Genomic DNA, 13549 nt, shown 5'->3' on the forward strand with positions numbered 1-13549 from the left:
CGCACTGCAATTCCTTCTTTCCAGTGGCTGCATAAGAAACCAAAGTATATAAGCCCTAAACAATAAAGGATCCAGAAGGATCCAACTTCTTATGCAGAAAGAGTCATCTAAAATGCCGCATGTGCTACTGTGAGAAGACTGAATGTGGCCCAGAGGATTTAGGAAAGCTTAGAAATAACAAGAGTGAACAGGTTCAAAAGCAATGATACTTTCCAAATTTCATGAAGTCCAGCTCCCATCTACACTTGAGGGCATGCAAGATAAGGTATGTGAGTAACCTCTGCATTTCACCAGTCCATGTTGCTGTCGGGGACTAGTCTGAGCCTGTTACAAACTGGCTGGCCCCAAGTGGACAAAACTGGTTTTCAGCAGGAAGCATCAGCACATTCAAATCAAAGCTTTGCTCCAAGAAGATTCTACTTCAGTGAAACTGGAGTTGTTCACAGGCACAAGATAGAGCTCAGAGCAAAATGGCAAGATGATCACAGCACTTCCTCCCCTTAGGGAAGACACATGTTCCAGTGTGTCTACTCAGGCAGACCTTTGCAGCGTGGCTCAGTGCCCAAACCACTGGCTTACAGAATACTCTTATGGAGCTCCTACACTTCATAAATAGCTCCATATTCACAGGAATAGGAACATCTTCCATAAGGCAGGAGAATGCTATATACCATTAACCACTAACATCAGTGTCTTTAAACTGTGAGTCACTCTCATCACCTGCTACGGGTCCTCACTAAATCAAGTCATTAACTCCAGCATTTCCAATTACAGTTACAACAATTTTCATGAGAGAGAATCTACTGAGCTGTTGCAATGGGTCACAAAAGTTAACTGTCCTTTTATCATGCAGAGTATTTGACTGCATTTCCGTTTGGATCTTTAACTTCAGACAATGCTATATGTAACACAAGAGGCTCTCTCTCACCCACTTAGTGTGATTAAAATTATACTAGAAAAAAATGGAGCCAGTAAACAGGTATCTTGATACATAATGTAAAAATTGTAACTTCTTAATCTTAAAAAAAGCGATGACCCAACCCTGTTATTTTAGTAAATTTTTCTTGGTGACTAATTCATGCAATCATATAATGCTCTGATTCATTCTCCTACACTGTTTTCTGTCACAGTAAATTCGGTCTATCAAGTTGATCCTATCAGATTGTGGCAGCCAGGCATTTGGGGGAGGGCTTTGGTGGGGTGTAGAAGTGCCTGTCTTTAGCACCACCACCACCACATGCTTCTTTGCACTGTTCTAGTGATAGATTACAGTACAGTAATCTGCCTCTGAGGAGGCACTGTTCATCCTCTAAACCAAATTAAAACCAGTGGAGTTTGAAGTTATATGTTGGTAGGAAGGTATGAAAGTGCAAGGTAAAATTATTTACTCCAAGAGTCAGGAGGACTCGGTCACAGCAAGATAATCAGCAAACAGTTGGACATAAGATATGGAGGGTACAGAAATGCACATGGTGGCACATAGCAGAGAAATGTGAAATTTGTGGCTTAAAATATGGTTTCTTGAAAGGCACAACAGACTGCACACTGCAACAACACAGGACACTGGAAGAGAAGAGCAGCATGTGAAGAGCATAAGAAAGAGGAGACGCGGATGGTGCACGTGCTAGCAGGGCAGAACTGAGAGGGGACACAAAAGCAGGCAGCCTGCCACTGAAGGCACACATGTCCTCTGGCTCCGTTAGTCCTTGCTAATGGTTATGTGGCAATCCTACAACCAGGGCAGTGGCAGGACCGCTCACCTCTGTCCCTCCTTCTGATTATGGCACTCGCCACCATTACTTAAGCATTAGGCAAAGAGGGAGGTAAAAATGGATGGGGATACAGCAATGCTGTCAGGGTTATGCCAGTCTCTCTTCCAGTCAGCTTCCCATCTGAGCATGACTTGGGCGTAGATGCAAGAGCAGAAAAACACAGTCATTAGACCTCCCCTCAATGGAAGGGCAAGACATAAAGGAGACATGTGGAGGATGAAAGAGCTAACAAAATCCAGCTCTCTATCCAGGCTTTTATTAACTCCCTCAGCAGCAAACAAGCCATCTTCTAGGCCTTAGCTGAAACTAGCTTATGTTTTATTATGCTTTAACAATTCCAAGCTAGCTCCTGTCCCTTGACATGATATCTAAAAATTCCCACTCCAAACAGCAATTGCTGTAATAATAACAATACTTACATTTCATTATTTAACCTCATGCTATTTGTTCATGAGGATTAGTACTTAATTAATTAACAACACTTAGCATTTCCACTTAGCGCTTTACCTCTTCAAAGCATCGTTCAGACAATACCTAATTAAGGGCAGAGCTCCACAGACACTTCACATCAGGGACTTCCCTTTGACAGCTCTGCATCCAAGACTTGCTCACATGGTGTAGCATGAATTCAAGTTGAAAGCCCTATTGACTTCATCAGGAACCAGGTAATGCCCTGGTTATCAAGCAACTGTCTTTGCAAATTACTTTTCTTTTCCTCTTGCTTCTGGTTGCTTACTATTCACCCAGGTATCTAATTATTGGCTAATGTGATGGGTGATAATGTGAACCTTATATTAGTGTTATCTATAAAACCTTCATTCTTCCGTTAGTGAAAACCTTATTCTCAGTCACCTGGTTGAACTGCCTTTGGATAGAAAATGTGTTAACCACAGAAACAGATTATGAAGTGTCAAGCCAGAGTTTTTAAGGGAGACAGTGCTTTCAATCCGTCAGTCAAATGCCTGCTCTGAAAGTGCCTTTCTTGTAAGCACCCCAGGGTGCTACGGAACATCAATAGACAATATAAACACAGAGCTTTTATGGTTCACTTTACAATTGGACATTGACACTGAACCCGTGAAACAGAAAGGAATTGAATTTCATGACCAAAGAGGATAATGTGCACAGGATTAAGTAGACAACACTGGTAGAAGCAGGAAAGCAATATGGCATTGGATGCTGATAGCTTAAATTTACCAATAAGAAACCAAAGGAACAGAACAACTCTGAGTAAACACTCATAACCCAGCAGCAGCACTCCATGCTTCGTATCAATCTGCTATTTTTTCAGATAATCAAGCATGCTGATGGGTTTATTCAGAGCCCACTGATTGACCCAACCCCGACTATGGGAACTGAACAAAGAAAGCCCTAAATATGTAACAGCTCCAGCCAAGAGAATTATCCAGATAACATGGAAAGAAACTTCTGTCAAACTGGAAGAAAAAGAAAACATTCATCACAGTTCGAGAACTTGTTTAGTGTCCCAGAGAACACCTTCACAGGGCAGTGGCTGGCAGTGCAGCAGCCTGGGGCTGCTGCTGCTCAAACCTGCCCCAGAAGAAAGCAAGCGATCCAATACAGCAGTGCGGCTTCCAGCTTGGAGTGGTGCTGTGGTGTGTCACCTACACGTCACAGCTCACATCAGCTAGGTCAAACAGCTTTCTCAGGAAGCTCCTCTTGCCAGATGAGCCACAGCTTGACAGATATTAGAAATTTAAATGGTTCAGTTCTTTGAAAAGTGACTGTATTGAACAGAATCTGACCTAACCATTTTGGCACTGAATTATTCCACAAGGATAACTGTGTACAGCTAACTGCAGTGTCTTTGTGCCCAAAATATGCTGTGTTAACTTCTAAAATATGCTAACTTCTAAAATCCCAGGAGTTTAAAATAAAAAACAGGCCTTATTATCCCTTAATATATTTTCTTTTAAGCTGCAGATGGATGAGACCCTTATGCCATATTCAACTTCAAGCTGAGGGTCTGATACTGATCTTAGACTTTTCTGGACATGTATGTTTGGAATTCAGTACCTGCCTTTTGTCTTCTCCTTAATCCCCAGAAATTCTCTTCCCCTTTCTCAGCTTCAACTTCAACCCTCCAGTATTCCCTCACCACCCATTACCACTGTCTGGGACTCCCTTATCTCTGGCACCAAACAGCCTCGCCAGCCCCAAACAGCTATCACCTAAGCTCTCTATCATTCAGTTACCCTGCAGCCCTTTCTAATATTTACCACCTAGGATCCATCCCAGACCCATCCCAGCCTGCCCATCACCATTCCCCTGGACCAATTCTGCATTGGTTAAGGCTTGAGTCCACCGATGTATATGGTTACATGCAAATTAGGTAAATCATGTACATTCCTCATAACGAGCTTCCTAAAATGTAGTACTCAAGACAAAATCGTCAGCTGTGGCCACTGTTGATCCAGAAAAGATACCTGTGAATTATCAGGCACATTGGATCAGGCATTGGGAAGCTACAATGGAGCAGATTCAAGTTATTACCTAGGTAACTATGCTTCTCTTTCCAGCAAAAGGCTGTCGCATGAGCCCTTCTGATCCCTTTGTGTTTACATTTGCTGTGCATCTGTCCTGGCACCTCCACTCCCTGATGTCTTGGAGGAACACACACTGAGATACTTCCTGACTGTGATCAACTTCCAGTACTGGAACTCTGCTGGGTGCACCTCAAGATGTGAACCAAACCCAGGCTTAAAAATATGGTTAGGACAAAAGCCTGGCATTTGGAAGGCAGTTCTCTGCTCTGGTGTATGACAGAAGTAACTGTTTAGATGACTAACATAATTAGGATTTATTTTGCTTCTCATCCTCCTGCTTTAATCAGCCTGTACAATGAAGCAGGTTGGTCTGTTTAGGCTGTCCCACAGTGTTCACTCATGCTGCCATTGCCCCATATTCATAAAGTTCTGCGGGGTGTTGGGGTTTCAAAGCTTCACAGGGTTGTGTATTCATATTCTGTTGTTCACAGTGCCTGTAAGTGGTCATGTGGACATGTCCATGGAGTAGACAGCAACAGATCCACAGTGGCCATGAATGTATGTTCTGGCATGTAATTCCTCCCTGCTTCCAGCCATCAGTGTCTAATGTCATCGGGACAATTTATACTTTCTGGCTATCACATCCTCCTACAGCAATAAATTTCATGAGTGATACTGAGTGCTTTAAGTTGTACGTGTGCTTCCCCTGTGGCTTCAGCAGATGAAAGTGTTCCTGCTGCTGCACCACCATGGTGCACAGTATTCACTTCACCATTTAGTCTGCACTGGGAGTTCTGGATGGCTTATTTGATGACTCGCAGTACAGGACATGTCCTTGCCTAGTGAAACCGCTCTGCACTCAGTTTAATACTGAAGTGCAGGCCAACTGAAGCTGCCTTTAAAGGGCATGGTGTTCTCTGGGGTGAATATGGTTGGCACAGTTACACTAGGTATGTATTTGACTTATAATTTTATCACTATGCCTATTCTAAGCACAGCCTTTCAATAAATTCTTATTGAATTTCAATAAATTCTTATTTGTTCATATTTCTGACAATGGCATTTTCACAGGTAGCATTACCATCCCATCCCAGCTCAGAATTCTCACCTTTGTGGTCCACAACTTGACTGTCCAATCAAACGATGATGTGACAAAGAGATGGGAAAAGTCAATTGGACCCACTGCCATGTGACAATTGATTCCTGTGACGGGTCCTTGGTGGCCTTCAAAAATTTCACCAATGCCAGCTTTACTGCAGGAAGAAGAGACATTTGCATTCAGAGAGTGATTTAACATCTGGTGATTTAACATCATTTTTCGTTACTCCTAGGTTCCATTTTCCTTTTAAAGTTCCCTTTAATCTGTAAATCTCTCCTTTCAGTAAGGCCTTTGCCTGCAGAGGTTTACTGCTGTGGGCACGATTAGTGCTCAGGATCCAGCACAAGGAGACTCCCTTTTACTCCTGAGGATCTGCCTTACTTACTTTTATGTACACTGCCTACTACTGTAGCTTGAAATAACATTTATGTATAATTATAAAATAATTCTGAATTATAATTATACTATAGCTTATGCCTCTGAGTAAGTAATTATCACAAGGAATAACCATTAAAACGAAAATGCAAATATGTTAATGACTTCTCATGAGCAATTCTTTTTCTTTTAAATATCTAAAATAACTTTCCACAGCAGTCAGTCAAGTCATGGGGAAGCAAATGGGTTTTCACAAAAAGTGGAGGAACGGTTCCTGTGCTCAGGTATCATACAGTCATTACTGTGAACCAGGGAGATGCGCGTTTCATCGCCCGAGGCTAGAATAGCTATTAGGGAGGAAAAATACAATGCTGGGTAAGAGAGAATGTGCGCAGTTTTCTTCTTCCTGGAAGCAAATGACGCCAGATCAGTTGTCAGTGCTGTCTCACGGTGTACACAGAAAGGGGAATCATGAAATTACCCTTTTAGGTGCATTATAGAAAAATTGCCAATGGAAGAAAATACATTAATGCTAGCCACAGCTCTGATGAGGCTGCCAGCCTTGCGCCGGCGTGAGTACAGCGCGAATACCCAAAGAGATGAGGAGCTGCTCTGAGGGAAATTAGTTCCTCATATTGTGAGCGTGGTGTCCCCTCACCTCTCTTGCTGACCATGGGAGCATGGCCACCCTTAGGGCCCCTGGCAGCCCTGGCAGCAGGTGCTGGAGCAGGAGCCGAGTTCCGCAGTGCCTCTGCAGCCAGGTGCTCTGCGTGTTTGCCCGCAGTGCTGGCTACAAAGTACATCCCTTATTTCATCCCTGTCTGTCTGCCATGTCATCGGCAGGAGTTCTCATGCAGCGAGAAGCCTTTTTCCAGAATAGCATTTGGCTCTCCACTGTGCTGGGCTGAAGGACAAAAGAGCCTCTGGAAACAAAGTGGGGATGGTAGCAAAAAGCTCTGGGGAAGGCAGGCAAGAGCAGAAAAGGAGTGCGGTCATCAATGGTCAGAAGTTAGCTAAGGAGAGGATCTGGCACCTTCCTACTCTTGTGAAGGACAACCCATGCATCTTTGAAAGATCAGAAGTGAGAAATGCCCTTGGGCATGCTTCATTTATCACAGCAGCCTAAGACTAATTCAAACCATCAGCTGCCACACAGCCTATCATAAAATGCCTAAGTAGACACAATATTGCCATAGTGGCAGCAGTCAGGCTAAAAAAACCCACCAACGATTTAAACATAAAAATATTTTTAATAAATATATGTAAATAAGTACTTGTATTAGGAATGTGTGATAGAAGGCTTACAATCTTAAACTAGCATATCAATGTCTATTTATTCAACAGAATTAATGGAATAAATTAAAAATTAAAACAAATTGAGAGTATATTGTAAACTATTGTAGGTACACATGGTTATTTAAGTACAAAATGTTGAACATCACCTTCCATGACGACAGGCTGTGTAGACTGTTCCCTCTTCACTGCCAACGACAAAGTTATTGACATCTCCGGTTGGGAAAGCCATTCCTGTAACCGCCACTGGTTTGGACTTATTGTACACCAGCTCCATGCTCTCCTACCAAAACAGGTGTATATTAGTATTCTGCAGTCGTCCTTATGTTTGGCTGGGGTCGGGGTTTTTTTGCTAATTCGTTTCTAAATGTTACACAAAGTTGAGGGGACAGGGAGAAGACATAACTTGGCCCAGCCACAGGACTTTGGTTTCTGTGTAAGATGTTGCGAGAAGCTGTAATGTCACAAACTAGGATGCACTGCTCCTGCCATCTCTGCCACTGTCCATCACACGTTTGAAAGCGGCTGGAAGACACTGGTCTCTGCTACATCATCTTAAATCGGGCAGAGATGACAGGTGAGAATTTAAGATCTAATGGTGCGGAAACTGAAGATAATACCTTAATGGTTACATTTGCCAGCCCCAGGCTCTAATAAAACATGCAATACCCTTCTATTTACAAACATTTTTGAACTCAGTTGTTTGTCAGGAAACACGTGTAATATCGTGTGCACCTGGGGCGTTTATCAGACTCTGCCATTTGTCCCTCTGCAGAACAAAATCAAAAAGTTGGGGTCCTGTAATTTCCACCTTTCCCAGCTTTGCTTGTTAGGGATTTTCTGAGGTAACTATGAACACTTCCTCTAGACTCTACCATCAAGCTACAAAACAGCAAGCATATTTTCTTCTTATTTATTTCGTAGCAATATTTCAAAGTAAGTCAGCATGCCCATTTTTGCTATTGCAAGTACAACCAGCATGAGCAGTTTGTGGCCATTGCAAGGTGCATACACTTTGAGCAGATTTTTGGTTGGTCAGCCTAAATAGTGTAACTCAAGAATCCACAAAGGGGCTGAATGATTTAGCAATTTCCATTTTAGTTATTTAAGTGGGTATGTTTTCTGCGTTTAAGATGTCTAAGCTGCTATTCTTCTAGGGCCAGGGCCTGTAGTGTTTTTCTTAGAAGGGCTTTTTGCTGTAGCTAAAGAAAGTGGGCATCCCTCTGAGAGGATAGGGCTGAAAATCCACAGAGAAATACTCTTGCTTGGATTATACTTTTCTTTGAAATACATTTGTTTCTATGAAAAAGGCAATACAAGACCTGGAAAATGCATTGGCAGAGCACCTGTGGACCACATATTTCTGTTTAAATCTTCTGGGCTGAGATCATCATGTATTGTCTTTCTGGAGTTGTAGCCAGGTTATGTGATGGACTCTCTGTTCACGAGCACCCTGGTTCTGCATCTTTGGGAAGTTTCAGACTGATGCAGATCAGTAACGCTCTACTCCTCCCAGTTTAAAGCTATGGAATGTAGCTTGATCCATGTCCTGGGCCTTTCTTTTCTAGATCACCAGAAGTCATGCACCAAACTTCAGTGCAGTGTGGGGTGTGTTCCCATCCTTGTTAAAAGCCAGTTTTGGATCTAGTGGTGAAATACTGGAATGGAGATGATCACAAATACCTGCTTCAACATTTAGTATTCCAGTAAGTGAATACATAAGGGTGGGATTTATCGTCTTGATATTTAAGTGAGAAACTGGGGAAGGGATTCAGGTGCTTAAACATACATATCTGAGCCATTTTAAATGCCTCTGCTTCTATTGCAGAAGCATATTGATTTCTCTGATATTGATTAAGACACAGCTACCAAATCCATACTGTTTCCTCAGAAGGGCATGAGCAGCATGATCTGACTTTGAAGTTGGCCTCACTCAGGGTGGGGGATTAGATGCGATGACTTCCAGAAGCCCATTCCATCCTAAGATTTGACAGTTCTACACCTCAAGATATCCAAAATGGTATTTCACATTGGGATGGGATGAATCATCCTCCAAAAGTGCCCAGTCTCTCTTTACGTTAACTGTAAAGGGAACTCAAGCTTAGGTTTGACACAGACCTAACTTTTAGATGGTTACGGCTAGGGTAGAGGAGTCCTACCTCTTGTGTCAATGCTGAAAAACAAGTAATTTGGTATTAATTGCACATTCATGCATGATTAATGGAATCATTAAAGGGAGTTTCTGCGCAGCATTTTGAAACAAGATCAGATCCTATGATGTTTACCAAAAACTGCAGTATTTTTTCTAAGAAGTGATGCATAAAAATGATAAAAAGTGTATTACTCCAAAAGATAACACTTAAAAGATGCTTTCCATATGCCTTTTATTCAATATCAGATTCTTTGGTTAGCTTCCATTATTGTAATCACTAATGGTTTGCACAATTTTCCTGTATTTCCTTCCACTTCTGATACAAAGAACAGAAGAGAGGGAAAGACAATAGTAACGGACATCCCAGAGGAGGGGAAATTAGTCCCAAAACTTTGGATTTGCACTGGGTTCCTTTGGCTGCTGAAGGCAAGTAAGCTTTCTGATTGCGTGCCTTGGAAACCCGTAGTGCCTAGCGTGTGTGCAGCAGCAGTGCAATCTAGTCCATATTTGTTAAACAATGCTGTAGAGTAAGTACAATTTATACCACAGGCGACTTCTGTAATTACCGTGCTTTAAAATGGATTATTTCATTTTCACTTGAAACTGACCTATGTATTAACGTATTATAATAATTACATGATTTGTGGTAAAGGAAATGGGTTTTGGCTCTTAGCAGAGACTGCTGGAAGCAAGCTGCACTCTTTCAAGTGCATCCATTGGTTTTAGTTTGTATAGGACATGAGGTTTTGGCTTTCAGGAGCGATGTTCCATTAAGCAGGTATCCTGCTCTGCCCAAGGTGCTTTTTTTTCCCCCCATGTATACAGGTGAAAGCAAACCCACCTGTGGAGTTGAGAGCATGTCCAGGCTCCAGGAGCACATTTTGCCATCCGTAGAGACGGTAATGAGATTGTGTGCATTCTGTGTTCCAACTACGTTCACACAATACACAGGATGCTGAAAACACATTAACACTGGAAGTCAGAGAGCCATTCTCACAGCTACACGAACAAATTTCTAGTGTCTCGTATGTTATTTTAAAGAGTGATTAAGTAGGCACATAATGCCTGGAAAATACAGGACTTGGCTTTTGCCAGATAGGAATTGTTCTGGGCTTATTTTAATTTAAATTTTAAGAGGAATGTTACGGAGGTGGAAATGTTTTCAAAGTTTCATTTTCCTCATAATAAAACAACCCAGCTGAGTAATGCTGTGAAAATACTGAATTATGTGGATGAGATTTCACCCACTGGGACATGTACCATTCTACTGATGGCTTCTGACACTGAAAATAATCAGCAGAAAGGCAAATTGTCCAAGTGGAATCAAAATGAAAACTTTATTCAAGAAAACAGATGGGTAAAACTAGAACTTTTCCAGAATTTGGCTTGCATGCTAAATATTTGCAAATGTCCTCCAGTTGAAAAACATGAACAAGTCCATCTGGCATTGGCCAATGGACCTTTTTATATCTGTCATTGTAAATGTGGAGTGACTAAATTTATGGTGTTACACCTGGCTTGCTGCAGTACAGCCATTCCATGGAGGCTGAATTCCAATGCGATATGCATTGCAACGTGCAATAATGAAACTTGGCCTAGTCCTTTTCCAGGGAACCTGGTAACATTTGGAGTCTGAAGTGTCATCTGATACCTGACAGGATGGTTCACATTCAGCAATCACCAGAGTGAAAAATCAGTCAGAATGAACAATAAGATTTAAGTTCCTTTGGCCGGTGCAAGTGATATGGCTGAATGAAGGGCAAGACATAGACACAAGTCAGGCAAAGGAAAACTGTATTTCTTTGCCTCTTTTGCTGATGAATTTAAGACCCGTGTGTCTCCAGGAAGAAAAAATACTTTTCACTAACATGTTCCTCGTTTAAAGAAAAGCAGGACCACCCCTACAGAGCTTCTAAGGCAACTCTGTGTAGGGTTAGAAACCTAGCATTTGCTCCTGCTGCAAGAAAAAGCAGAACCACTCCTTATTTTAGACTGCTTTAAGATTCAGCTGCAGGTTGCCGACCCAGTCAGCAGGGAATGGCAGAAATTTCCTGAGCACTGGCTAGCTCTCGGGTTTGATACCTGAGTGGGCCCAGTGTAATGGCCCTGCCTCTAAGCACAAAAAGGGCAGCATCTGAATGCACACACTGAAGACAAACTCATTAGCAATCGCTGCCGAAATGGTACCTCATGGTCAGAGGCCACCTACACACACCAGTAAGCCTCAAGGGCCATTCTAACACTGATTTTTCTCTTCATCTCAAGATTGTCAGGCACCTGGTTTCCTCCAGATGGCCCCCAGTCTGTCCCCATGCTATTACCCTCATACAATGGACCTTCTTCCTGCTTAGTGGTGAGCTAATGGCCACAGTGCTAAATATGATTAACACATACTGATATGTGAAATAAGGACAGTCCTACTCTTTAATGGCCTCCAGTAGTCCACAAAGGCAAGGACAGAGCATGTGTGAGGAAGCTAAAGCAAGCAGAGAAGTATCTAGAATATTTCAGGAGGGATGGGAGAGACCGAGCTACGTCAATCCAGCAGCACCTCAGTGGGCCAGATCTGGCTTTAATCAGGGTTACCAGCCATCAATTTCACGCACAATAAAACCCACGGCAGAAACAAAAAGATGTAAAGAAAATGGATGACAAAGACAACCAACTGTATGTAACAAAAGTCTAAACAGGCTCCTTCCTTTCAAAGGGTTGCTGCCAGCTTGCTTTTATTTATTTTGGAAATGAAATCATCATGCAAAATGGTTTTGTCTTAATTAAAATTTCCTGTTGTCCCAAATGCAGATGTGTGGTGGGTGTGAAAGGAAATTAGTGAGTAAGCTGCGGGTAGAATTCTTTATCCTGGTGAATCCGGGCGGCAACCAGTGATACTGAGCTGCAGGAGGGTTTAAGTCAGTGATAACAACCCACTCTATATGTTTCCAATAAACAAAGGGAGAGAAAGGAAAGAGAAAAATCCTTTCTTCACATATGGCATTATAAGTTCAAATTAAAAAGTAACTATTCAACTCACGTATCTAGCAATACATAAAGTAACATTGACACAGTAGAGTTGTCTTAATTTAATCTTTTTTCTTTTTTTTCCTTAGCAGCTACGATTCAAGACAGCCTTTTGCAACCAAGACTTTGTTTACAGTTTATGTGATTCCTATATATGAACATAAAGTAAGCACTCTTTTATTGTAAAATCTGATCACTCCTTAAAATCATACCTCCTTGTGTTAGACCGTGTAAACAATTATTTATACCAATCCATGACAGCACATAAAGTGCCCATCCACAACTGAAAGTAATTTATTTATATTTGTTAGAAGTAAAACACCACATATTGTTCTACTGCAATAATAAAACTACTTGAATATATAATTCCAGGAGGTACAATTTTGTCTTAAACGGTTTTTGAGTGTAAACAAATTGCTTCCCATTAATCCTTTCTTTTCCACTAGATTTTGAATCCCAGTTGTTCAATTTTCAGTGATAGTCAGCTTCTTGCCACTAGTTTTCTGGTCTGCTACATCTCTAAATTGCACTTCCAGGAGAGACTTTTTCCTTTCATGCAGATTGAACAACATCATTGGCAACAAAATGAGCAAAAACATTAGGGAAATGAAAAGCAATGTTGAAGTTGCAACCCATGGCACAGATCATTACATTATTACATCAACATTCATGATAGTGGAAATTTAGGGAACAATATTTGTACTGCCTGGCCCACTAAGCGTGTCTGTGCACACCTGTCATTTTTTAATATAAGAGACTTGCCACGGCTATACTGGCCGCACACAGAATCTTTTGTGATAATTCACATGGCACAGCTTCCAGACCTTGTCTTTTAACTCCAGGGATTATGTTGTCACAGTCAACTACAAGTTGAACCTTGATCTGCAAATTCCAAAGATAAGAATCAATGAATTGTAAAAGCTCGAGGTGCAAAAGACCTATCACTTTGTCTGATCCTTCAGTCTGCTAGAACAAGATTATTGTCTTATTTCTCAGAGTGCTTTGTGTAGTTCAGTTTATGTTTCAGGAAATCTACATTTTCCTGCATTCTTATATCATACCATTACACTTTATCTTCCTTTCAGCCTGCATTTTCTGCATCCAACCTAAGAATGGTCTCAAGCCCACTCGCACTCCCAAGATGAGACATATGTGCTATCCACAGAGTACACCTTCCAGCTCTTATGAAGAGGCTGGCTGAGCTCAAACTCTGGAAGAGGAGAGCTCAAGAATATATAGCATCTTAGTGCAGGACTGACTGGAGGTCAGCTCCATAATCAGAGTGAGGACAATTTGGCAGGCAATCTAGGCTTGTCTCTTCCTCTGTCTTGGG

At 41.8% G+C, this 13549-nt stretch overlaps 1 protein-coding gene across 1 annotated transcript in view; it reads right to left on the bottom strand.

Annotated features, from left to right (window-relative positions):
* The window catches only part of DYNC1I1 (dynein cytoplasmic 1 intermediate chain 1), a gene marked incomplete at its 3' end in the record, with an annotated part of 189441 nt that overhangs the window by 35260 nt on the left and 140632 nt on the right, over window positions 1–13549 (bottom strand). The window contains exons 12-14 of the mRNA XM_084260489.1: window positions 10040–10153; window positions 7196–7329; window positions 5388–5532 (exon numbers count right to left, since the gene is read on the bottom strand). Coding sequence (XP_084116615.1) covers window positions 5388–5532; window positions 7196–7329; window positions 10040–10153 — 393 coding nt within the window. The remainder of the gene's footprint in view (window positions 1–5387; window positions 5533–7195; window positions 7330–10039; window positions 10154–13549) is intronic.

The sequence above is a fragment of the Gallinula chloropus genome (genome assembly GCF_964237585.1).
Source record: "Gallinula chloropus genome assembly, chromosome: 2".
NCBI classification, from domain to species: Eukaryota; Metazoa; Chordata; class Aves; order Gruiformes; family Rallidae; genus Gallinula; species Gallinula chloropus.